At 38.7% G+C, this 24,696-nt stretch overlaps 1 protein-coding gene across 10 annotated transcripts in view; it reads left to right on the top strand.

Moving 5' to 3' along the window:
- Nucleotides 1–24,696, top strand: part of LOC108032324 (uncharacterized) — a 157,294-nt gene that overhangs the window by 53,811 nt on the left and 78,787 nt on the right. For 8 of the 10 annotated variants that reach the window (XM_050889899.1, XM_050889897.1, XM_050889901.1 and 5 more), the window contains exon 2: nucleotides 17,648–17,741. In XM_050889899.1, the coding sequence (XP_050745856.1) occupies nucleotides 17,723–17,741 (19 nt within the window). In that variant the 5' untranslated portion in view covers nucleotides 17,648–17,722. Of the gene's footprint in view, nucleotides 1–2,866; nucleotides 2,959–16,331; nucleotides 16,399–17,647; nucleotides 17,742–24,696 lie in introns of those variants that run through there. The other 2 variants (XM_050889893.1, XM_050889903.1) reach the window with 2 other exon arrangements.

The following is a 24,696-nucleotide window of genomic DNA, read 5'->3' as shown; positions in this document are numbered from 1 at the left end:
TAGTTCTGAATTTTGAATTAAATTTAGCTGTCGTAGATACGATCGAAAAACAGGTGGGAAAATAACATGAAACAAATTAAAGCTTTGCTGCTTTTTTACATATAACCTTCAAAGCATAGATATACATTTTTTTATTAGTTCTGAATATCGAATTAAATTTTATCAAAATCGGACGATTATATCATATAGCTACAAATTTAGTCGGAAAATATGAAAAAATTATATCTTTGGTGTTTTTAACATATAACCTTCTAAGCTTGGAAATAACATTTTTAAATCAGTTCTGATTTTCGAAATAAATTTGATCAAAATCGGACGATTATATCATATAGCTGTCATAGGAACAATCAAAAAATTGGTGGAAAAAAATAATAACAAAAATTATAGCCCCAAGCTTTTTTTATATCTTATATATTATCTTAGGCCAGCAACAATCCTTAAAAATTTCACATGGTGTTATTAAAGTTGACTATTTCTTGTAACTGCAAGGGTATACAAACTTCGGCTTGCCGAAGCTAACTTCCTTTCTTGTTATGGTAATCAATTCAGTTTTCTAACTTTCTAGTCTCTCCGTTTAGCTTTGATTATGAAACTGCGATCGATGGATTTTTAGCACAAAAACGGTTGTTTGGCCGCGTATCACACTCAATTGGTACGTTGGTCGATTGTTCTCGGTCGAGCCCCAAAAATTGTAGAGAAAGGTTTCCATTGACTGCCGTAGATTTATCAAATAATTATAAACGGTTTATTCTCCGATGAATACAGATTTTTGATACAGTTTAATTTAATTCAGTCAATATATTTGAGACAAACACGATCTTCCACTGCCTATGCTCAATCTCTACTCCTCGTATTCGTTACGCTTCTCAACACTCAAGAAGCAACGTTATAGTAGAGAACAGCTGATCTGTTAAAAAATAATTCTGCCAGTCCTACATATATATACTTTATTATGCTTTCTTTAACCTTTTAGATACATTCTGACGAATATAGTACTCCTTACTCTTCGAATAACGGATATAATTATACCGAATGCAAATCAAGATGAATTTCTGAGTTTTTATTAAAAAAAAAACTAAGTAACAGGGGACCTTAACATTTAGGTTTCCTCTTCTCTTTTTGAGAAAGAGAAACATGGTCGGGTGGGTTAAGAAAACTTGTGGCCGCTAACATCAACGCTAGTTCTACAAAATACTTTGAAGATCGTTACAATTAACTTATTACTTGGATTTGACCTTGGCATTTCACCTTAGATAAGGTTTTGTTGTTTTGAGGGACTATATATAATAAAATTCGTAGTGTCGAGTTTAGGCATCGGCAAAAACCTACCCCACCCGGAATGAGCTACCGTTTTAAGGGTCCCGCCACTGCTGATTGTCCCTACATTAATAATCCGTTGTCTTGCAACACCACTACTTAACACGCAACATGTAATAGTATTGATCACCTAAGCCTTTTTCTCAATTTAAGCAATTAAGTTCGATAGGTGTTGCTGTATACGTGAGTACGTACGTCTTAAGGATAAATGTGTGTGTTAAAAACCCCAAGAACGTATATGTTGTATAAATAAAATATTAAAATAATGACGATAAGCTATACAAATCTGTGATCCCATCAATTACTTTAATATTCTCACAAGTGCATGTCTGGTCGTGACACGCTGTCGTTCTAGGAATATAAAACTGGTTTAGAATTCAAAACTAGACCAATAAGTCTTTCTCACGTTTCCTAGCCATTCCATCCCAGAATCATCAACTGGAAACATAAGAAAGATTCTCTTTCTTCACGTCATCATGTCACCAACAAAAGGGACGCACACAAGACGTAATCTGATCATAAGCTTGTAAAGATCCAACTTGTCGTGAGCTATCATTTCCTGACCATCATAAAAGTCACATACCCAAGATCCTATTCGCAGGATCACTGAGAGGATCAGACAACTCATTGAAAAGGAAAGAAATCAAAAGTAACCGACATACATTAACAAATCTTTTTCTAGGATAATATAATATTTTTTCATTTCGGTAAATTCTTAGAAGGGTCTCTAAGATACATAGATAGATACAATAATTCATAGTTTTAAATATCAGATGTTAAAATACTTATAAATCATTCATTTGCTCCAGTCACACTAAAATTCGACCGCTGGCTTATAGTGAACTGGTGAATGTTGATAAAGTTCACTGCATTATCTGCATAAGCGAGCGAAAGGACGGCGAGAGGTACTACTACTGTATAATATTTTAAACATGCAAAGAAATATCTGTAAGTTAACAACCAACTCCCAGCTTAGGCTGAGCAGGCCAATTCTTATTTTCTTTATTAATATTAATCATTTATCAATGTTTATCATTTTCTAGTATTAATCATTTTTTATTATTATTATTAATTAATAATATTACACTTTTCACTCTTGTATGGTCCACCCTAATGGGCCCGAGAGCTTACACAGCACATTGCACTGTTATGGGTTGTGGCTTTGTCTCATTGGCCGACAGCGATCGTATGACTTCTGCAAAATGTGCAAGGCCAGCGGTCGTCTGCCACGGGCATCCGGCCAGGCATTAACTTTTGTCAATTCTTAAGTTCAATTTTAATTTGGATTTTAAATAAAGAGCACTACTCGAATACAAAACTCCGGTTTTATCCATAACATTTATTCCATTTATTGAATTTGGTTATCGTGTATGGGAGTATCTCCCATCGTAAACTTGGAAAAAAGAGGAGAATCGCCCGACTCTAACTTTGGTAGTTACCACGTCCCAACCCTTTGGGATCTACAACGACGAGGGCCACCAGCGGCAGCAACCTACCGCCGACCCCCCGCCACGGATATCTAAGCAGCCGGCTCTACCCCTGCCACGGAGGCACAGCCAGCCGGCCAAGCCAATTATTTAATTGACGCCCACCGGATTAATATTATTACTAAGATTCGATTCCACCCCTGAAGTTGTACATGTAAGTAGCAGAGCGCCGACAATAGCTAAGGTCTACACATACATAACACACAAATACCAGTGCATACAATTTCCTATGCCCAACAGAAGGAACTTTTACGTAAAGAAGTGACTCGATTTTTAAAAAAAAAAAACATATAACTCAAGTTACGTACACTCGTACTGGCTATTTTTGTATGAATAAATTATTCAAATAATAAATTACAAGATACTTCCATGCTCTGCGCGTTAATTTTGTTCGATCTGGATTTAAGTGCATTATAAATGATGGAAACCATACGTCTCAAATAACGCACACTGGTGCCAAGGCAATCAACATTTATATGAGTTAATTATGCAAAGGAATATTTTATTTCTTTGTTAAGGTTGGTCTCTATACGCATGCAAAAGTTCCAGTCGTTTTCCTCCTTGTGTTTTGCTACAATTTTTTCCACTGTGCTTATATTGAATTTGGTACTAAAGTTATCCAGTGTGTCTGTGCTAATAATACACCCAGTCGAATTGACCTATATTTGTTGTCACCGTTCTGTATTTTAATTTTGTTTTTGGGACAAATTAATCCAATATTTTTGTGTTTAGGTGACGATCCATTATTTTTCGCTGAATTTTTCGGCCCTACATCACCAAAGTGGCCCGTCGAAACCATTTGTTTTGAGTCAAATACCTCGTATCTACCCCGCGCCAATGAGTTGGGTGTATAGAGAAGTAAAACAGGAAATTGATAGCGACAGGATTTCGCCCCGAAGTGAGAGATATAGATCAACCAGAAATGAACCCAGAAATGATCCAAGCGCTTGTCGCAAATGCGGTCAGCGCCGATCTTAACGAACAGGAAGAGCGTTTTGGAGTCGATTTCGCCACAGAATTAGAAGCGGTTAGAAAACAGATTAGCGCGCTGTCAGTGCAAGCGCCGCAGGTGGAGGTCAAAACGTCCCTAAGAGTGCTACGGCAAAATTTGGAATTGGTTCGGCAAGGAGACTCCGACCTTATGGCATACTATGACGAGTTCGAGAAGAAACTCACGCTTGTCACATAACACGGACACAGCAACCATCCTAAATAGGGAGGTTAGAGATGACGACCTTCATGCATTCATTGCAGGGCTTAAAAGTCCACTCAAGTCACTCGTGCTGCCAGCACAACCCAAAGACCTTCCGTCTGCACTAGCGTTGGCGCGAGAGGCCGAGAACAGCATTGAAAGAAGTGCGTTCGCGGCATCCTACGCGAAAGCTATAGAAGACAAGTCCCATTTCAATGAGGGCAATAGGCGCAATAATAAGGGTCAGGGAAACCAATGGAGAGGTGAGGATAAAATTCCACACTTCGTTCCTAAGCAAAACCAAAGTAAAGTTGGGGAAAGCCTCAAAGTAACAACAATTACAAAAGGCATAACTCGTCCCAGCGTCAATCGGGCCAAAGACGCCAACGCGTCAACAACATAGCCCAACCCCAACAGGAGGTAACAGATTATGCCACCACAGCTGAGGCTGAGGTTGCCACCATTGAGGAAGATAGCGACTCCGCCGAGCTTAACGACCTCCTCCATTTTTTAGGGAGCGTTCCCGACTGCCGTTCGTTGAGCGAAAGTTGGCTGGCAAATCAATAAAAATTCTCATCGACACCGGGGCGGCAAAAAATTACGTGAAGCCCGTAAAGGAGCTAAGAAACGTAATGCCGATCGAAACCCCTTTCACTGTGAGCTTTATTCACGGCTCCAGTGATGTCAAAAACAAGTGCATAATGCGCATTTGTGGACTAGACGTCCCATTTTTCCTCTTGGATACATTGAGCACGTTCGATGCTATAATAGGCTTCGATTCGCTAACGCAAGCAAGAGTAGCATTGGACCTAGGCAACAGCGTAATAAATTAAGCAAACGTCACTGAAAAGTTCAAATTTTTGACTGTCAAAATGTCAACTTCACAAAAATCGATGACTGAAATGAATGAATGAAATCAAAGAGCTTCTGCAAAATGGCATAATTAGGCCGTCCAGATCCCCATAAAATAGCCCTGCAGGGGTGGTTGACAAAAAAGAAACTGATGATTATGGCAGTAAGAAGAAGCGATTAGTAATCGACTTCAGGAAGCTGAACGAGCGAACAGTCGCCGATCGCTACCCCATGCAAAGCATACCTATGATTCTAGCGAACTTGGGAAAAGATAACTTCTTTACCACCCTAGACCTGAAGTCAGGGTACCACCAAATTTACCTGGCTGAAAAGGACCGAGAGAAGACCTCGTTCTCAGTTAATGGAGGGAAGTATTCTGACGACTACCCTTTGGCCTAAAAAACGACAAATTTTCCAAAGAGCCATCGACGATGTGCTGCGGGAAGAAATCGGCAAAATTGACGTTCACGACGTTATCATCTTTTCCGAAAATGAAACGGAACATGTCAAGCATATTGACACGGTGCTTAAGCGCCTACTCGATGCCAACATGTGGGTGGCACGGGAAAAAACAAAGTTCTTTGAAGAAAGCGTTGAGTTCCTAGGGTTCATTGTCACCAGAGGAGGAACAAAAACAGACCCAGAAAAGGTTAGGGCAATAAAAGAGTTCTCGGAAACAAAAAATCTGTTTAGCCTCTGGTCCTTCCTAGGCCTGGCGAGCCATTACAGAAGCTTTGTAAAAAACTTTGCATCTATTGCTAGACATCTGACCGCCATCATCAAAGGGGAAAACGGGACGGTCAGCAAGAATATGTCGAAGAAAGTAGCTGTCAGGTTTAATGAAACCCAACGAAATGCATTCGATCACCTTCGTAACATTTTTGCATCCGAAAATAACATATTGACATACCCTGATTTTAAATCACCGTTTGACCTAACCACTGACGCCTCAGCAAGTGGAATAGGCGCGGTACTATCCCAGAATAAAATACCTATTACCATGATTTTATGCACGCTAAAAGACTGCGAGCTGAACTACGCCACTAATGAAAGATAATTATTGGCGATAGTCTGGGCAATAGGCAAACTCCAAAATTACCTGTACGGCAACAAGATGAGGTACGGATCTTCACAGACCACCAACCTCTCACATATGCGGTATCCGACAAAAACACCAACGCTAAGATCAAGCGATGGAAAGCATTCATTGATGAAAAGAACGGGAAAGTGTTTTACGCACCCAAAAAACAAAGCCTGAATAACTTAGAGGCTGAGGCCCAGTCTGACGCGGCCACGGTGCATAGTGAGCTTCCGCTCTCATACACCATAGAGACCACAGACAAACATCTTAACTGCTTTAGAAACCAAATTATTTTGGAAGAAGCGGGCCAACCCCTTCGGCGAGATTTCATAGTCTTCGGAAATAGAACTCCCATATCATCAATTTTAATAACAAGGACTTGTTTATTGAATCCGTTAAAGAGATCATCAACGCCAACGTTGTGAACGCGATTCATTGTGTTGGCTCGCATCCAGCATGCCTTGAGGCAGGAATTTCCTTCGACCAAGTTCTGGCATTGTAAAACCTTCGTCAATGACATAACCAACGCTAATGAACAGTTGGAAATCACATTCCCACCAGTAGTGCATGAATGTTTTTATTAACTGCCGCGAAATCATTATTAAGATTCTGAGCAGTCAGAGTCTTAATTCTGTAAATAAATTCCTCTACCAGTAAGACTGCAGCCAACTCATTGAAATGAATTCCCCACTTCTGCATAGTATCAATCTTTGTCGGAATATTTGAATTTGCATTAGCCTGGAAATATCGTTGATCTCCTGCTTGACTGTCCTGTCGTTAATTATTTGGTGATAACGGCTCAGTACTAATTTGACTCGTTTGGTTGGCCTCTACTTGGAATACATGGCTGCTGAATATTCTGGTAAACAGGTAGATTCTGAAACTGCAAGGCTCAATTCGGTCAAAGTTTAACGTGTTGGGACTCGTTGGATTAGTATCTCTTGATGGCTGCACCTGTGTGTTCCCTTTTCTGGTTCTCTCTGAAGGTTTGCCTCTTGCACCTCCCCTTGGTAATTTATCTGCCCTATTAGTGTGATGACAGATATCTGATGTCGGTAGGTTTTCCATGCTCAAATTGGACGGAGCTGGATTTGAATTGGCTATTGTTTCTCGATTCTGATCTCTCTAAGCCGATCTAGTATTTACTCTTCCAGGCTCTTGAACTGTAGCTTTTAGAATTGTTGAGCAATTTCCAACTACCACTACTTTTAAATCTCTTGTGTGAACTACGACAAAGCAAGCTGGATAATCCGCATGTGATTGTAATCGGTTCTCAATGCATGTCTTGTGGTATACATGTTTACATAGTGCAATTGAACAAGGCAAATATTACCGTCCTCATTAGAGGGACGATCTTCAAAACTGTGTGATGTAAAACCATTTTAATTTTAATATAGAGATATTTGTGGGGCAAAACCAAAATTTAAGGGGATTTTTCTTTACCCTAACATTTTCTTTGAAGTTGAGAATATATTTTAGGCTATTGGAATTAAGGTTGAGATTGATGTTAATAAATTACCTTTTTTTGCTAATATGATGCATAATTCCAGTTAAATACATCTTAGAAATTTCCTATTATTGATTAACAACTTCAATAAGATAATGACATGTAAATTGTAGGAAAGATTAAAAACACAGACGTCAGCCGTATACCAATATTGAGGTCGACTAGATTCCAATCCTTAAACCTTCGAATTTCATAAAACGTATACGAACTTCGCCTATATCTTGTAATTCTCACGTAAATAAACCTTTCTATACCCGAATACAAAAGAGTTTTTTTCCATTCATCAAAGCTGCAGCTTAGCTTTTATGGTGTCGACTTTTCTAAGAAAAAATTGTCGATGAGTTCCTTACAGCAACTTAAAAAGGCACCCAGCCGACCATGTTTCTCTCTCAAATAAAAAGATTAAGTTATTAAGTTTATACCTCCATGTCTAAAAAAAACTTTAAAATTCATCCTGATGTGCATTCGGTATAATTATAATATAAATCATAAAAATCAGTGTGTGATATTAATGCCGATGCTGTTTCCAATAATTTCTCACAATTACATAAGTCTTAGAATTCTTTTAAATTGGAAAGTTGGTATAATATTTGTTTAAGTATTTCTATTCAAATTAATTTTACTTTTTTTTGCGTTTATATTACAATAATAATCAATTTCATTCGCAAAACAATACCAGCTGAAACAAATTAGGGTTAGCACAGAAATAACGCTGAATAACAATTTGCAAAATCAATAGTCGAATAGAATAGCTTTAAAGGTGGTTAGGCAATCATCTAAGGCAAGATGGCGATCGAAGATTACCTTTACATGTCTCATATTTCTTTCTGTATCGTTTCGAAAAAGTCACAACGAATATGGTTGCTATGGTTTTTTACTTTTTATGCTGACTGTATCTATTTGTAGAAAGATGACTGATTATTGGCTAATTTCTAAAAAAATATAAATTTCCTTTCCGCCAATGCTAAATGTTTCTAATTTATTTTTCAAATTTTAAATTGACAATATTCTATTAAATGTGGAACCGGTAAAAATAAATTTCCCCGATTCTTTGAAACGGTGTGCAAATTTTTGTGTGTGTTCATGTACTGACGGTTAAGAGTGCGTGTCATAAGGCTCATGGTCTCCATAAGAATTTTATAAAAGTAACATTATTTACGGGTTGCGCGAAGGTGAGAACGGTGGCAGCTCTCAAAACTCAAAACAGCTCTAGGACGCTGATGCACTATGGTCAGTACAAACAAGTGGCCCGTACGATACCAAGCAATGCTTGTTACGCGCGAAGCCCTTTACCGATTTGGGCAAGTAAGCGAAATTGCGGCCTAAAAAGAGACGACATAACAACAGACAGTTTAAAATATAAGCTCATATAGAATGGTTAGCAACATAGAAAATTACAAATTATTGGAACATAGAAATACACAAGTTACAAACAGCAAGACTGGCACAGAGCAATTTAACCGTCACAAAGAACTCGAGAAGGATCACAAAGGGCATAATTGGATCTACAATTTAGCAGGGACAACAGACGAAACCCAAAAACTGTTCTACAGGCTACATTCTAGTTGAGGGAACTAAGAAGGAAGGGAGAGTCAACATCACCATTAATTAATTTATGTAAAAACATAACTCCATGAAATTTTCTACGATGGTTCAGGGAAACTAACTTCCTATGTACCAGTTTAAACCTCTCAAAGCAAATAAAAGGAATCTGCATCAGAACCTATACATCAAATATCGCACACAGATAAACACAACAATGAAATATCGGAACAACTTAATAAAAGCATAAAAAAATTCAAAAACGCTCAATCACCACTTTAAATTTACCAATGTGAAATATTAAAAAGACATTGGACCCAGTGTGGAGAGTTTCGGCGGGCCGAGCGAAGAATGGAAAAAACGGTTCCCGGAGGTCCTATATAAACCCGCAGGGCGCTGGCAGCGGGATCAGTGGATCGGGTTCAGTCGGTCACGAGCAGTCGATCAGAGTCCAGCCATCAGGAGCAGACATCAAGTGAGCACTCGACAAACCAAGTCAAAACAAAGGAGCCTACAAGGACGTTCGGGATTGGGACTATAAGAAATCTCCGATCTGTTTATTCAACGAATTCCTGGCGTTACGCCTGTCAAGGTTTGAGCAGTGAAGGCCGGCGACAAGAAATCGTGAGCTCGGGGGAAGGCCTGCCTAAACCCAGTGTACCTCACCCTCGTGCGTCAAGTGGAATTGAGCAAGTTCTGGCGCGATCAGCCAGAAGGGAGAGCGGTCAATCCTTACGGCCTCGAGTGGAATTTTCCAGGAGAGCCTACGGTTCCATCTCGTGAAGACCCGGAGCGGTCGGAGCGGAGTGACCGAACCCAGAGTGTAACGAGCCAGAAGTGAGAGAAGTCCCGGATCGGCGTATGCGCAAGAACCCGAGTACCAGAAGCCGCGCTACGTACAGTCACGCAGTCTGGAGCAGTTCACAGGACACGACCATCAGCAAGCAAGACACCACACCGCAACAGCCACGCAAGGCAGATCGAGACCCGCAGGAACGGCACGAACAGTGCGCGAAATGGTTAGGCTAAAGTTCGTTTACACAGCTTTATGGCGTTTGCCTTGACTGTCCGCGCGATCTGAGCGGAAACCCCAGTGGGACCATCCGGGACGATAAGCGCTCTCCAGCATCATTATGTTGTTCCTGGAGAGCGCGTCAAGCGTTGCTCAGCAGTCGCCGAGTCAACGCTTCAGGGATAAGCAGCGAGCAAGAATCTTCAGGGAGCTATAGGACGGGAAAACCGAGTCAACGAGGCGAGAGGACATCGAGACAACCAGAAGACACCAAGGGCCACAAGTGGCTATATCGTGGAGAACCGAATTACCCAGCAATTAGCCCACTCCGAACCCGTGAACTCTGTGTCTTCTCACAGTTCTCTTGAACTGCTGGGCGGTCACGTTTATACAAATTTGACAAACAGACAAAATCTACTGAGCTAGCCGCACGAATATCGTACCGAGTAGAGCGTACAAAATCATTTCGTTACAATATATATAACAATTAATAGAGACAGGATCAGTTAGTTTGTAGAAGAATTTATAAGACGATCTGCAAACATGTTAAATAAGCTGAAATTGGAGAAATACCCAGCAGATAGAACATTTAAACTGCGTCATTTAATAAACCAATTAAGAATTGTATTGAAAGTAAACGTCCCGATAGGATATATAATGCATTATCATAAAAGTTATTTACACTGTCAAAATTTTTAAAGAAACTGCAATGAGACTAGATTTTTGGTTTCTAATTTAAAAAAAAATCTTGTTCCGAATATTCCTTTGGGAGATATAGGATATTGTGGTCTTTTTCCGATTACTCCTTTAGGAGATATAAGATATAGTAGTTCTGGAAAGAAGACTTTTGGGAAACTCTCAGCCAGATAGCTTTTAAACTGAGAGAATTGTTTGGTAGGACGGACCGACGGACCTGGCTATATATATATATATATATATATATATTTTATTAAAATTAATATATATATATATATATATACTTTATGTGGTCGGAAACGTCTCCTTCATCGCATTGCAAACTTTTGACTGAAATTCTAATACTTTATTTAAGAGTATAAAAAAAGACATCGAGAAAGTGACAGCACTCAGAATGGAATAGACGCACATTTTTATAAAACAGCCCCGGAACCAGAAAGTACGGACAATCATATGGCAGATTATCGATTGGAAAATTTTCTTAAGAGAACTTTAAGGAAAGCTACGAAAAGCTAAAAGTGCATCTAATAAACGGATTATTTGCATTAAATAAAAGCGTAACAATGGAACCAAGTAAAGTTTGTCAAGTAGACAAAAATGTGATATTTATTGAATTCAGATTAATTTGAGATTTTAATAGAAGGAGGATTTTAAATGGATGCAAAAATAAAATAAATTTTAGAGGCGGTAGAGGTAATGCTAGATAAAGATGTTTTGACCTAATGTATGTTGCTAACAAAAAGAATTGGACTGCTGTAAGATACCTTAATCCATTATCACCAAACAAAAATATTAATGAGGATAAGCCCCAATAAATTTCCATAATCCACCCTCTTAAGAGGCTCAATCATTACGTTTTGCTATAAATAATGAATAAGGAGAATGTAATGAATAGATAGAATAATAAAATGAAGAAGAATAAGAAAGGAAGTTACCTTCGGCAAGTCGAAGTTTGTATACCCTTGCAGTTATAAAAAATAATCTATAGTTTTATTAATTTGAATTCAAAATTCTTAAAAATATAAAAATTTATATTCCTAATCTTATAAGATAATATGTCAAAAAGCCCCAAAGCTATAATTTGTTTCACCAATTATCTAATCGTTCCTATGACAACTATATGATATAGACGTCCGATTTTAATAAAATGTAATTCGAAATTCAGAACTAATTAAAAAATGTTATTTTTAAGCTTATAAGGTTATATGTTAAAAAACACAAAAGGTATAATTTTTAATTTAATTCGAAATTCAAAACCAAAGAAAAAATATTATTTCCAATCGTAGGAGGTTAAAGGTTAAAAAAAACACCGAAGCTATAATTTTTCAATATTTTTTTTTTCCGATTGTTCCTATGGGAGCTATATGATATAGTGGTCCGATTTTGATAAAATTTAATTCGAAATTCAGAACTAATTTAAAAATGTTATATCCAAGCTTAAAAAGATATATGTTAAAAAACACGAAAGATATAATTTTTTTTAAATTTTGCCCCGATAGTTCCTATGGGAGCTATAATATATAGTTCTCCCTCTGCAAGGGTGTAATAAGGAAGTTTGAAAAAAGTTTTATTCGATAGTTATAGATATTTAGTAGAAACATAGCGTAAATTTGACTTTTACAAATACTATAAAGAATTCAATTAAAACTAAACACGAGTAAGAGTTATATTAATATATTAAAAAAACCTAAGTGAAAGAACAATTTATATGTATAATACCAAGTGTTTGCTAACAAAGCAGGATGGAATACATTACTTAGCCGTCATCTGTATTTTTAATTGTACAAAGTTGTTTAGAGCTGTCCTGATCTAGTATTTTAATGAATATAGTATTTTTTATTAGGTATGTTTTTAAGTATGAACGTTGCTTGCCGACCTGATGACAATAAATTATTAGCGATGTGTTATGCCCCTGCTCGCAGCTTTCGAAGAAAGGTATCGTAACAAACATAGAACTAAAAAACATATAATTATGATATATAGAGACCAAACATCACGCGAGTTGAAGCTCTGCAGGCTCTTAATAAATATGTAGAGTTGCAAGATGGTTTGTATTGATCACATGTATCCGCCTTGGTAATGGCAATGGTTTCACGTTGAAGGTCTTAGATTCCTCTCTTTACCATTAGAACATTTCGGTTCAGTCCTGCGGGACCACTCTCTCCACATACTTTGTGTATCTGCTGATATGGTTAGGCCAAAGAGCTAGTGAGATGGTTTGGAGAACGCCGAGCTGAAGGCTACCGAACGTGTCGCAGGCTGCGGATAGCTAGCGCCCTGGTAAGCGTCACGCTTGTGCTGCCGCCTCCGACAAATAGCTCACGCTCACCCCCTCCCCATAAGGAATACCTACCTCTTCGCTATCCACGAACTGTACCGAGATTCAATCTGGCTGGGAGCCCGAGTCAACAAAAATCTCAGTCTCGAACGGTGAGCTTAGGCAAGTGGCGACCGGTTGTTTTAAATCAGCCTTTCCCGTGTGCAGTGGATCTCTGCCTGGGTGGACCTGTCCCTTCTCTGCAGTTCATCAAAAGAGCCCGACGCTCATAAAAAGGTTTAAGTCGCAACCAGCGACGATTAAAAGATCATGCCAGAGGTCATAGCCTGGGCAAAGGTGGTTATCCCAGACTTCGACATCGCTCTGACTACAAGAAAAAGCAAAAAGCGAGACATGTCGGTGGAAGTGCTACAAGGCACATTGTCTAGCACATTGGTAAGAATCGGAAGATCATTGGCGTCATCGACCAGAGAAATGGAGGCGGTTGAATCCCTAAAAACTAGTGGGGTCTGGACGGCCCCTTGCCCTAGTGGCGTTGAAAGGGCTTGATGAAAACCCAGCTCCGCCCATCCTATTGCACAGATTCCAGGGTAACGTAAAGCTGATCGCCTGTGAGGACAAAAAAGCGGCAGGGCTTTACATGATTTCGACAAAAAGTTTAAAAGTTGTTAAGTTGGAGAAAACCGAGCGCGGCATAATGAACGTGTTATGATTAGAATCAGGAATGAACTTTGGGCTCTACAAGGAGCAACTCCGAATATATGATACACACAAAGTAGCGGCAGACAACTTGGCTGACTGTTCGTCTTATGAACCCCAGATTGAGGACGAAGTGGAAATTAAGCTAATATCTGATTTCCTGCCCAATCAGTTTGAAGCGTGAAAAGTGGGTTTCGCAGACTCATTCAATTAACTCTTTTAAACCCTCTGCCCCTTTCGGGTTATTCCCATCCCAACTACAACGGATCCTAAACACGTCCCTTCCTTGGCTGACAGTCATTTTTCATAGCTGTCTTGCAGCAAGGAAAGATTTAAGCCTTTCATAGTTATTAAGCAACCAATATATTCAGTCACATGACCATTACGATATCAGCTTACGATTCAGTTGCAATGCCGCATTCATCAACCGCCAACTCTTCAACTATTTTGGGAGATCGAGGATAACACTGACTATACACAACGAGATTCTTCGCACGAAATGGTGGAGCAGCGCTTTCTGACCAAACGTTTCCGAGAACCAAACGGCAAATAAATCTTTGAATTGCCTTTCAAATACGAATGTTAAGAGTTTGGAGACAGTAGAACGTCGCATACAGCGTGATATGGAGCTAGTCAAACAATGTTCAAAATTTACGAACGAATATCTAAGCCTAGATCTAATGCGCAAGCTGGGACGGAGAATAAGGTACATCAGCCAAAATGTTTTACACCCACCCACAAGTTTGTGTTTTCGGCGGTCATAATCAAAATGTTTCGCCAGAAATGGGTAGCGCACTAGCACCGAAACTTTCAACGGATTGTATAGAAAGAGGCTCCCAGTATTTCTCTTCAACAGTTACAACTCTGCACGTTGGGAGGTAGTTGGTTTTGGTGTTTACTCAATCCCTAAGAAATATTAACATCACACAACTTCTACGTTATGTTTCTCTTACAAAATGATTATAATTTTTAGTGCAATTGTTCACATACCTAAAGACTGCTCACTTGCAATACCTGTGACACCGCCAGAGGAGCGATCAGAGCTTATGTATAAATGTATATATATGTAAGCGCTGGCGAAGAGTCGCTATGGCAGAGTGCTCCCATGGGGACAGAGCCGTCGCGCTTGTCAGGTAAGCTGACTCTGCGCTGTCTAAGCCTATTGGAAAAAGAACTGCTTGGGACTTGTATTTTATAATACAGATTGTAGCCAAATGCTACAATGTGTTTGTAATGTACAAGACAGAGTTCAGTGTGAGGTCGATTTGTGAACATAATAAACTATCTCGGCGAAAAAAGTGCGCAATCGCAGTCCAATCTTGACCCTCCAAAGAGTTAATTAAACGAAATGGTTTTAGGATTGGCCAATGTTTCGAGTTCAGAGCTTTCTTTCAGCTGCTGTACTACGGCGGTTCAAATAATAATATCAATTTTATTAATTTTTAGTTCTGATTTTGGCTTTTGCAGATAATTGGCAGATTCGTATGTGGTACAATTGCACTGACTGCGGCGAGGAATATTCTTTGACCTTTTGGTTATAATGAAATTTTACTTCGATTTCTATGTTATCGTTGGCAACACGTTTTGGTATCGCTTGTACGTACTGCTTTTGAGCGAATATGCGCAGAATAGGCAAGAATATCTTAGATTATTACAAGTGGCATAATTATTCAATGTCATTCTGTTAAGATCTTAATCGTTAATCCAGTTGATGTCGTGTGTCTGAATTGCTGAATCGCATATACGGTCTCTTTACCGATAGCTAGCATTTTATAGAAATAATCCTGTGGTGTACTTTTTTATATTTATATATTTCGAGGTAAACGTCTGCAGAATTTCTAAAACGTGATTTAAACTCCGTCCATGTTTTAGAAGTTCTTTCGTCGAATCGACACAGTAGCGATCTACATCTAGCACTTTTTGCTGAGGAAATAGTTTCCGTAGTTGCGTAACCTTGCTCCAGATGAGCGTAGCGGATAAAGTATTCAAGTTTGGTATTCGTTTGCGGGTTAACGAAATTTTGTGTGTTCTGCGGAAAGACTAAATATTGCCGAGAGCAGAGCTATAGTTATGATCCGGTGACGTGGCCTCCTGACATAGCAACACATAATTTAATGTTTTAAAATACTTTATAGCGTGCCTTTGTCAAAGGAGCTCATTGTAGCACATTTTAAATTGTATGCCTTTTTCTACATGCCCTTCCGATTCTCACGTCCAATTCAATGCCTCAGTTTCCCTATCGTCGTCTTCAAAACTTTCCCAGGCTTTTTCATCACCATTGATCAAAAGGAAATTGTGCAACTTGCACGCCTATTAAATGTCTGTCCTTAGAAACAGCGGGTTTTGCTCATCTTCAATCTTTGAAAATAGAGGGTATGATCCCTACATACATTTTGGCTGGTTGTTCAACAAGAATATCTATAAAGCAGCCAGTACTGTCAAATATGCCTCTAAGAACTATAGAATGAGCTTGCTTTCTTGGACACCGTCTATAGCTCATATTACACCTGGAATTTCTACATATTTTTTCTCAAATATGCTAACTGTCTCTACTTGCGCCCCAGTTGAGGGTCACTTTGCATTTTGTGTATTTGCAGGAGTAGCAAAGTCACTCTGGACGGCAGTCCGCGTAGTGACGAATCGCACCGCACCGGGACGGTGTGCTGTATATAGACACAAAGAAATAAAAATCTACTGTAATCGTCCATTGATACGAATGATACATCAAACAAAAGGTACTTAAAAAAATTAAAGGATTGCATACCAAGACTTTGCTTTAGGAGAATAACCGGTGAAAGTGTAAAAGAGAAAATGTAGTAAATTTGATGAGTTAGGGCTATGGGGTTAAATACCACGAGTGCACAAAAATTAGAAAAATGTACTTAGTAGATCGCTTAATACATTTTCGTCACAAAACATGATATGAGAACATTTGTATGCTGAAGGCGAGATCGTCACTAGATTAGTACCTTGTTAAGAGGTGATCGGAACTCTTGGAATTGTCGAATTGCTTGGACGGCAGCCAAATCGTGAAAATAAGTTTTTTCTTTCCAAGTAAATGTGGAGAATAGATTCATTTACCTACGCCTTTAGGTAATACTAGAAACAAAATAAAGAAGAGTATATAACAGGTAGAAACAAGCGTTTCCGACCGCATAAATTATAAATATATTCTTGACCAGGATCACTTGACAAGTCGATCTCGCTATGCTCGTCTGTCTATCCGTCCGTTTGAATTCTGAGGCAAGGTGTTTTACAACGAAACATGCGCAGCGCATGTTTATTTCAGCAGAGTACCACGACCACTCTTACGCCTACAAACTGACCAAATTTGTGAAGGCCAAAGTTCTACCGCTAGAAAAAAAATGTAAGAGAAATGTATACCAACCTTATCAATATATCGATTGACTTTTCCCACGCGCCCTCTAACAAACGACGAAAACGCTTAAATCTGTTTTACAGATTTACATTGTTTTTTAATAATATTGGCCTTTGCCTACGTTATTCTTCTTATATTATTTTCGATATATAACTCATAGATATCACAAAAAGTTAATAGCAGAATAACGCCCCTTTAACTCGATGACTACAGGGTACACTAGAATCAATGGAATGAAGGTATGTAAAAGGTTTCGGCCTTATAGCGATCTTGATCATGATTACTAGCCGATCCGATCTAGCCATGTTTTTTTGTAAGTTCTTTCATATGGACTCTAAGATCATGGAACCTTTAAAGGCTAGAAAGTATAACGCAGATTCGTGAGGTTATGGGTCAGCACAGTTTCACTTTACCACACAAACGCCCACACGCACTCGCCATAAACTTTTTATAAATTTGAATTCTATTATCCGCCATGGGAACGATGGACAAGGGTATAAAATCTAATGCTTGCCGCTTTTCTTGTTTCAGTGTTAGATTATATGTTTTTTATTATATGGTGTGTTTAAAAAATAATAAATTAATCAACATTTTTATATTTTTAGATAAAGTTTCCTCAATTAAGAGACTCGGGAACCTACGAATGCCAAGTATCAACTTCACCGCCCGTGGGATATACTATGCTATTTTTGGTAGTCGGTGAGTTATCTTCCTCTTAATAGATACAGTACGATACTGCTGTATATCATCAAACAAAAACACCTCCTAACGAAGTAAGAGTTCGCGACAAAAAGTAGTTACACATTCGACTAAATAAAATCGACTCCTACTAAAATGTTCTCATTCTACCTACTTTAGCAAAATATTTATATATTATTGGAACGTGTCGAATACGAAAATATAATATTTTTATATATATACAAGAAGTGGAAATGAATGCGAAATAAACAATTACGATATACTTTAATTGAAAATATTTGCTTTACAAAGCCATAAAAGTACAAATGCTTTTATTTTGAGCTGAATGTTTTTAGTTTAAGTACGAAATGGTAACCCATAAAAATTATATGAGTTGATTTCGTTCTATTTTCCACTTTTTTATGGTCTTATTTTAAAAACCTATTTGGATCGATTGGTATACAAATAAAATTGTCTTCTTTTTTTCAGAATATTTCGGTTTCGGTACTTTAACCTATTTATACCCTTGCAGATGGTATAATAATTTCAGTCAGAAGTTTGCAACGCAGTGAGACGTTTCTGACCCCATAAAGTATATATATTCTTGATCAGCGTCACTAGACGAGTCGTCTGTCCGTCTGTCTGTCCGTTTCTACGCAAACTAGTCTCTCAGTTTTAAAGCTATCGGGCAGAAACTTTTTCAAAAGTCTCCTTTCTATTGCAGGTACTATATAAGTCGGAACCAGCCGGATCGGACAACTATATCTTATACCTCCCAGAGGAACTATCGGTGAAAAAAATTAAAAAAAAAAGTATATTTTCGGTGTTTTTTAACACATAACCTTCTAAACTTGGAAATAACATTTTTTAATTAGTTCTGAATTTGCAATTAAATTTTATCAAAATCGGACGACTATATCATATAGCTGCCATATGAACGATCGAAAAATTAGTGGTAAAATATTATATGAAAAAATGATATCTTCGATGGTTTTTAACATATAACCTTCTAAGCTAGGAAATACCATTTTTAAATTATTTCTGAATTTCGAATTAAATTTTATCAAAATCGGAAGACTATATCATATAGCTGTCATAGGAGCGATCGTAAAATTGGTGTGAAAATAATATATAAAAATTTTTATTATTTTTTTATTTTTTAGCTTTGGTGCTTTTTTATATATAACCTTCTCAGCTTGGAAATACAATTTTTTAATAAATTTATTTTATCAAATTCGGAAAATAGGATAATAATATGAAAAATTTATTTACTAAAGTTGATTATTTCTTATAACTGCAAGGGTATACAAACTTCAGCTGCCTGCTTTGAATTTTGCATACAAAAAAATATTTTTAACTGATTTTAATATCTAAGGAATTAATAAGTTCAATAAAATACTATTCGCAAAAAAAAAAACAAAAAAATATATTAGGGGAGCGTAGGGAAATGTAACGAGTAGGGTAATTTGTCGACTTTTTCAAATCTTACAAATGACAGTCTATTTTCAATTATAGTTGTTTGTGAGGTTTTATTTGCTAAAAATATGGTGCGCAAATTAGCAAACCTATTTAATTTATTTGTATTTCAGCAGGGCCAGAGCGTAGATGAGTGGAAATAATTGTATTATTATATATTTAACATTTTAAGAATATTGTGTTGAAATGTCATGTCCAGAGGAGTCGGTTAATACTGTCCTTCGAAATCTAATGTACCTATCATTCTAACATTATACACACTATTTCTGTACTTGAGTCCGCGGTTAATAACGTAGAGTTTTTTGTACTAAATATTTATAATTTTATAATAACTAATATATCGAATTTTTGACTTTATGGTGTTACCAAAAGTCCAAAAGTTGAACAAAAAATTAATTTAGTTAACTTTAGAAAGATAGCTATTGGGATCGCTTATATGGCGCCGAGTTGAAGGCTACCGAACGGGTCGCAAGCTGCGGTAGCTGCGCCCTGGTAAGCGTCGCGCTTGTGCTGTTGCCTCCGACAAATAGTTTACACTCACCCCCTCCCCACACGGAATACCTTCCTCTTTGCTAACCACACAAAATTTATCGCACCTCGGGCTGGACTAAGGTGTACCACAAACTGTGCCGAGAGTCAATCTGGCTGCGAGGCCAAGTCAACATATAACTCAGTAGCAAACGGTGACCTTAGGCAAGTGGAGACCGCCTGTTCTATGTCAGCATTTCCCGGGTACAGCGGATATCTGCCCGGGTGGACCTGTCCATTTTTCACAACTCCTTGGGATATAATTATGGTGAGCTTAAAGACAAATAACAACTACGATAAGCAAGACCGTTGTCTTGATCCTTTGCGGAAGTGGTAAAGGATAGGATAATCATTGGCGTCAAAGACCAGAGCCATTAAGGACGAAGGATTCTTGGAACCCAGTGGGGTCTGATTAGACGGGCTCTTGTTCTAGTGGCGTTAAAAGAGCTGAACGAAAACCCAGGTCCGTCCATCTGATGGAAAAGATGCGGAGTGGTACCAGTGGTAACGTAAAGCCGTACAAGGCTGCCATCACCAAGATTGACTAAGTCTACCCCCGTGCCAATCTGACCGAATACGGACCGGTAGGGTTTGGCGGCCTTCTGAACCCTCTAAGCCAGGGGCTATTCTTAGCCTCATGATCAGGTTTAGCCCAATGCTTTCGACAAAAAGTTGGAAAGTAGTTAAGGTGAAGACAACAGAGCGCGTCACAATTAACGTGGCATATTTACAATCAGGCATGTTTATAACCCCCGGCAGCGCAGCAGAACCTGCTTAACTATGGGGGGACGGTAGCCAGCCCGAGCATGGTTGAAGAGATGGTGCAATATCTACAGATTAATCTACACCACAGCAATGCGGCAACCGCTGCCCTCCTCATCTTCAACAGGCAAAATATACGTTATTCTCATTCAAGAGCAATAGATTGTTGGTAACATTCGTTAACCCTCCTTAACAAGATATTTTACACCATAAATAAGAGTAGAACAAGCACCTGCATTATTGCCAAGACACACATGAACGCATATCTTATTCCACAGTTTAGCGAAGGCGACCTCACCACGGTCAGAATGGAGCTAAACCAACACACTCGTCACAACATAGCATCATTCTATCTGGCTCATGACTATGAGGGGCCATTACCAAACAACATAACACAACAACTCGTACATGCATCTAAGAAACTCATCCTGGGAAGGGACGCCAACTCACATTACATGCAATAATGATTCCAGGTACATCGAATTTTAAATTAGTCTAGGCTGTCCTCCCGGCGAGAACATTACATTACAGTCAAGGCTAAGCATTAACCACCCTGGTGAAAGACAAACCCGGAGAATCTTAAGAGCGAGTGAAAAATTTATTTAAACTTACTATATAAAAAGAAAATAAGAAAATCTTAGCGAAGAACATGGGCTATTTTCTGCGGTAGCATAGAATCTACTGCAGAGGCATTCAGACTCTGAAGAATTTTAGCAAACCATTGGCTAACTAAAAACCAATGCCGACATCTGGACAAAAAACATTCCTTTAAGCCTTTCAAACTCACTACTGGGACTCAGTAACCACGAATATTGCAGCAGTTGCAAGCAGATAGACGATGAAGAGAGCATTGAACACCTCCTATGCTTCTTCCCAGCGCAAAACCTCAAGCGCCTCATAGAAGGTCTTATATTCAATTCGAATATGTCTATTGTTACTGAAATTCTGTCGATGTATTCTAGCCTATACATTCTCTTGTCTTCTTCTAAAAATGTTTTACTTATTCCATTTTTTTTTTAATTATTTATAAATGCGGTTACTCTGTTTTGCTCGTCATTTATAAATTTTGTCAAATTCTTAAACATTATGGTGAACTTGCTGCCTGTCCTTTCCTGTGTGTTCATGTCTTCTCTCAACCTTCTCTCTTCTTCATGCATCTTTATTAATTCTTCTTCTAATCTTTCTGAATCCTCTGCGTCTAAATTTCCTGTTATGGACTTGACAACTGACCCTAGGCCATTTATTAACCCTGCCGCTTTTCTGCTCTTTGGGCATATGGCTTCTAGCCTTGCCTTTACCATTTGTAAGTTGTTCTTAAGTGCTCCGACTAGGTCCCTTGTTTCTGTATCCTCCCTCTATTGCTTGAAGCCTCACTATATGTACAAACGTCTTGTGTGTTTGTATTATCCTTGCCGAACCGAGATTTATCTGCGCCAACGGCTCGTCTCCTTCCAACGGCCGGAACTTAATAGTCCTTTCCGCCGCCATAGTCCTTGACCACCTGTAATTATTACTCATTTTGTTTAGTTAGTCTTCTGATTTTCTCCTTATGAATCTTCTGTGGTCTTGTTGATGTTAGTGTCAGACCATTGTCTTCCAACACCTTGTGTTTCGTAAATCGAGGGGTAAGCTTATCTATCCTGTTCTCTTTTCTAAACATCGTATTACTTGTCTGTACCAGACTCGGTTCTGTTCTACCTGTGTTTGCCGCTACTATTCTTCTAGTCTTTTAATGCTCTACCCTTTCTTTGATTTTTGGGTGCAATTCTGCCTGGAACGCATTGATCTTTTGCAAATAATCGTGTTCGTTGTTAAAAGACACGTTATTTAAGAAGTTATGTGTTTTTCCCGTAAATAATTATTGTGCTGTTAATTTAGTAGCTGAATGAATAGCATTATTATACGTTATAAGCGCCCAGTACTTCCTCATGCCTGATTTCTAATCTATTTGTCCTTTTAGTTTCATTTATAAGCTTGTATACTTCTGTTATCGTGGAGTGCAGTCTGTCGTTCGTGGCGTCACTCGATGACTGCTGAAATGACGTTGTGTGCAGTTCTAGTTCGTACTGCCTACAAAAGTCTTCGAAGAGGTTTGTCGAGAATTCTACCCCCTGAACACAAACTATTTTTTTTGGTACTCCAAATAGGGCCATAAAACTTTTTACTGCCTTGACTATATTTACGCTTTCTTTTGCTGGGATGGTTACTCCCCAAGCGTACCTGGAAAATTTGTGGTTAGTACATTTTTCTTGTTCACAAAATACAAGTCAATGTGTACTATTTCCATAGGACTTTCTGGTGTTTCTGTGAGGCTATACTTAATCTTGTTTGGGTTCCCGTAATTTTTCTGCATTTGGCAGCTAACACAATTGTTTATTGTTTTTGTGATTGTCTGCTTTATGTGCAGGAAAAATACCTTTCTTTTGAGGTAAGCTAAGGTTTCCGCTATTCCCCGATGGTTACGCTTTTCGTGGTATCCTTTCCATTATATATGACAACAAAACCATACATCTTGTTGCCTTATATATAGGCAAAGTATTTGCAGTATACCTCTTGGATTGTTATCACCAAGTTATCCGGAATTAACAATGCTACCGGCCTCTTGGGCTTTAAGATTTCTTTTAGCCTACAGCCAATTGTTTCGTCATCGAAAGTGTTCACCGTCCAACTTATTCGTAATTTATTTCTGAATGCCATTTGTTTTACTACTCCTGCTATTCTCCCTTCCTGTATGACCACTTGGATATTATATTCGTTTAATGGTCTTTCTGATATGAGGAAACCTAATTGTAGGTCTTCCCCAGCGGAGTGAATTATCTCACCATTCGTTGCTAACTCTGAAGCAACTTCTACCATATTGAGCTCGGCTTGAACTCTGCTCAATTCATCAGCCACTACATTCAAAGACCCTTTCTTGTACACAATCTCATAATCGTATTCCAACATTTGGAGTCTCCATCTTACGAGTTTGGAATCTGGTTCTTTGACACTCATCAGCCAGGTTAATGGCCTATGATCAGTCACTATCTTGAACTTTGTGCCGAATACATAGTGTCGGAAATGCTTTATCGCCCAAATAGTGACCAGCATTTCTTTTTCTATAGTGTCATAGTTCACCACTGACCCTGACAAGTTTCTACTCGCATACGCTATTGGTCTGTCCGTTCCCAGATTTCCTTGGGATAACACGGCGCCAATCGCATATTTGTTTGCATCCGTTGTAAGGATGAATGGTTTGTCGAAATCGGGGAATTGTAAAATTGGGTCGTTGCATAGTAAGGTTTTGCAAACCTCAAACGCTTGTTTGTACTCTTGGTCTAACTGAATGACTTTCTTGCCCTTTAACTGCCTCGTCATGGGCTTTGTTGTAGCCGCGAAGTCTCTCATTAACTTCCTATAGTATCCCAACAGCCCCAGGCAGCATTATTGAAACCGAAAGGCATTCTTACGTATTCGAAATGTCCCCCTTCAGCGGATAACGCTGTTTTCGGAATATCTTCCTCCTTTACCTCGATTTGCTGGTATCAACTCGCCAAATCTAAGATAGAGAAATATTTGGCTCTTCCCAAGCTATCCAATCATCATTAATTATTCTTCTTGGGCACCAGCCAAACCGGTTCACTCCATGGTGAGTGGCTATGTCTAATAATCTTCTGGTCTGTGGAGTTCTTTAAGCTCCTCGCTATTTATGTGTTCTGTTCTAATCCTGTGAAACGGTAAGCTTTTACTTCCGCTAACTGCCCTCTCTATGTTATTTAATTCGAAGTGTTGTTCGGCTTTGAATTCTACAACACTTAAAGGTTCTTCCAAAAAGAACTCTTGGTCTATCTCCGTGTAGCTTGAGACCAAATGCCCGTCTGCGACTCCGGCATTGGAATGTCTTGTTTCTTTAGTTTTTGCTTCGAAATTTCTTTACTCTCTTTAGCCTGGTCTTCAGTCAGCCTCTGACCTCTTGCCTCTTTCTGTGCCTCTTGAAGAGTACCCAAGTTCTTCTCTCTACAAGCAATCTCGTATGCCTTTGCTATATTGGGTACTCCCATGTGTCTGATCATTACCCCTATCGGTCCCCTCAAGGCTGAAAGGAAGGCATTTAAAGCCATTTCTTTATACCGTTTCTCGACAACATGCCCTGCTCATTGGATTTGGATAGACTCACTAAAGCTTTCTTCAGTGACATAACTTTCGTGTATAGGGCTTCCAACTCTAATTT

Source organism: Drosophila biarmipes, unplaced genomic scaffold, assembly GCF_025231255.1.
Source record: "Drosophila biarmipes strain raj3 unplaced genomic scaffold, RU_DBia_V1.1 ptg000008l, whole genome shotgun sequence".
Classification (NCBI taxonomy): domain Eukaryota; kingdom Metazoa; phylum Arthropoda; class Insecta; order Diptera; family Drosophilidae; genus Drosophila; species Drosophila biarmipes.
Note: the sequence above shows the minus strand (reverse complement) of the source record. Positions and strands in the feature narration are given on the sequence as shown.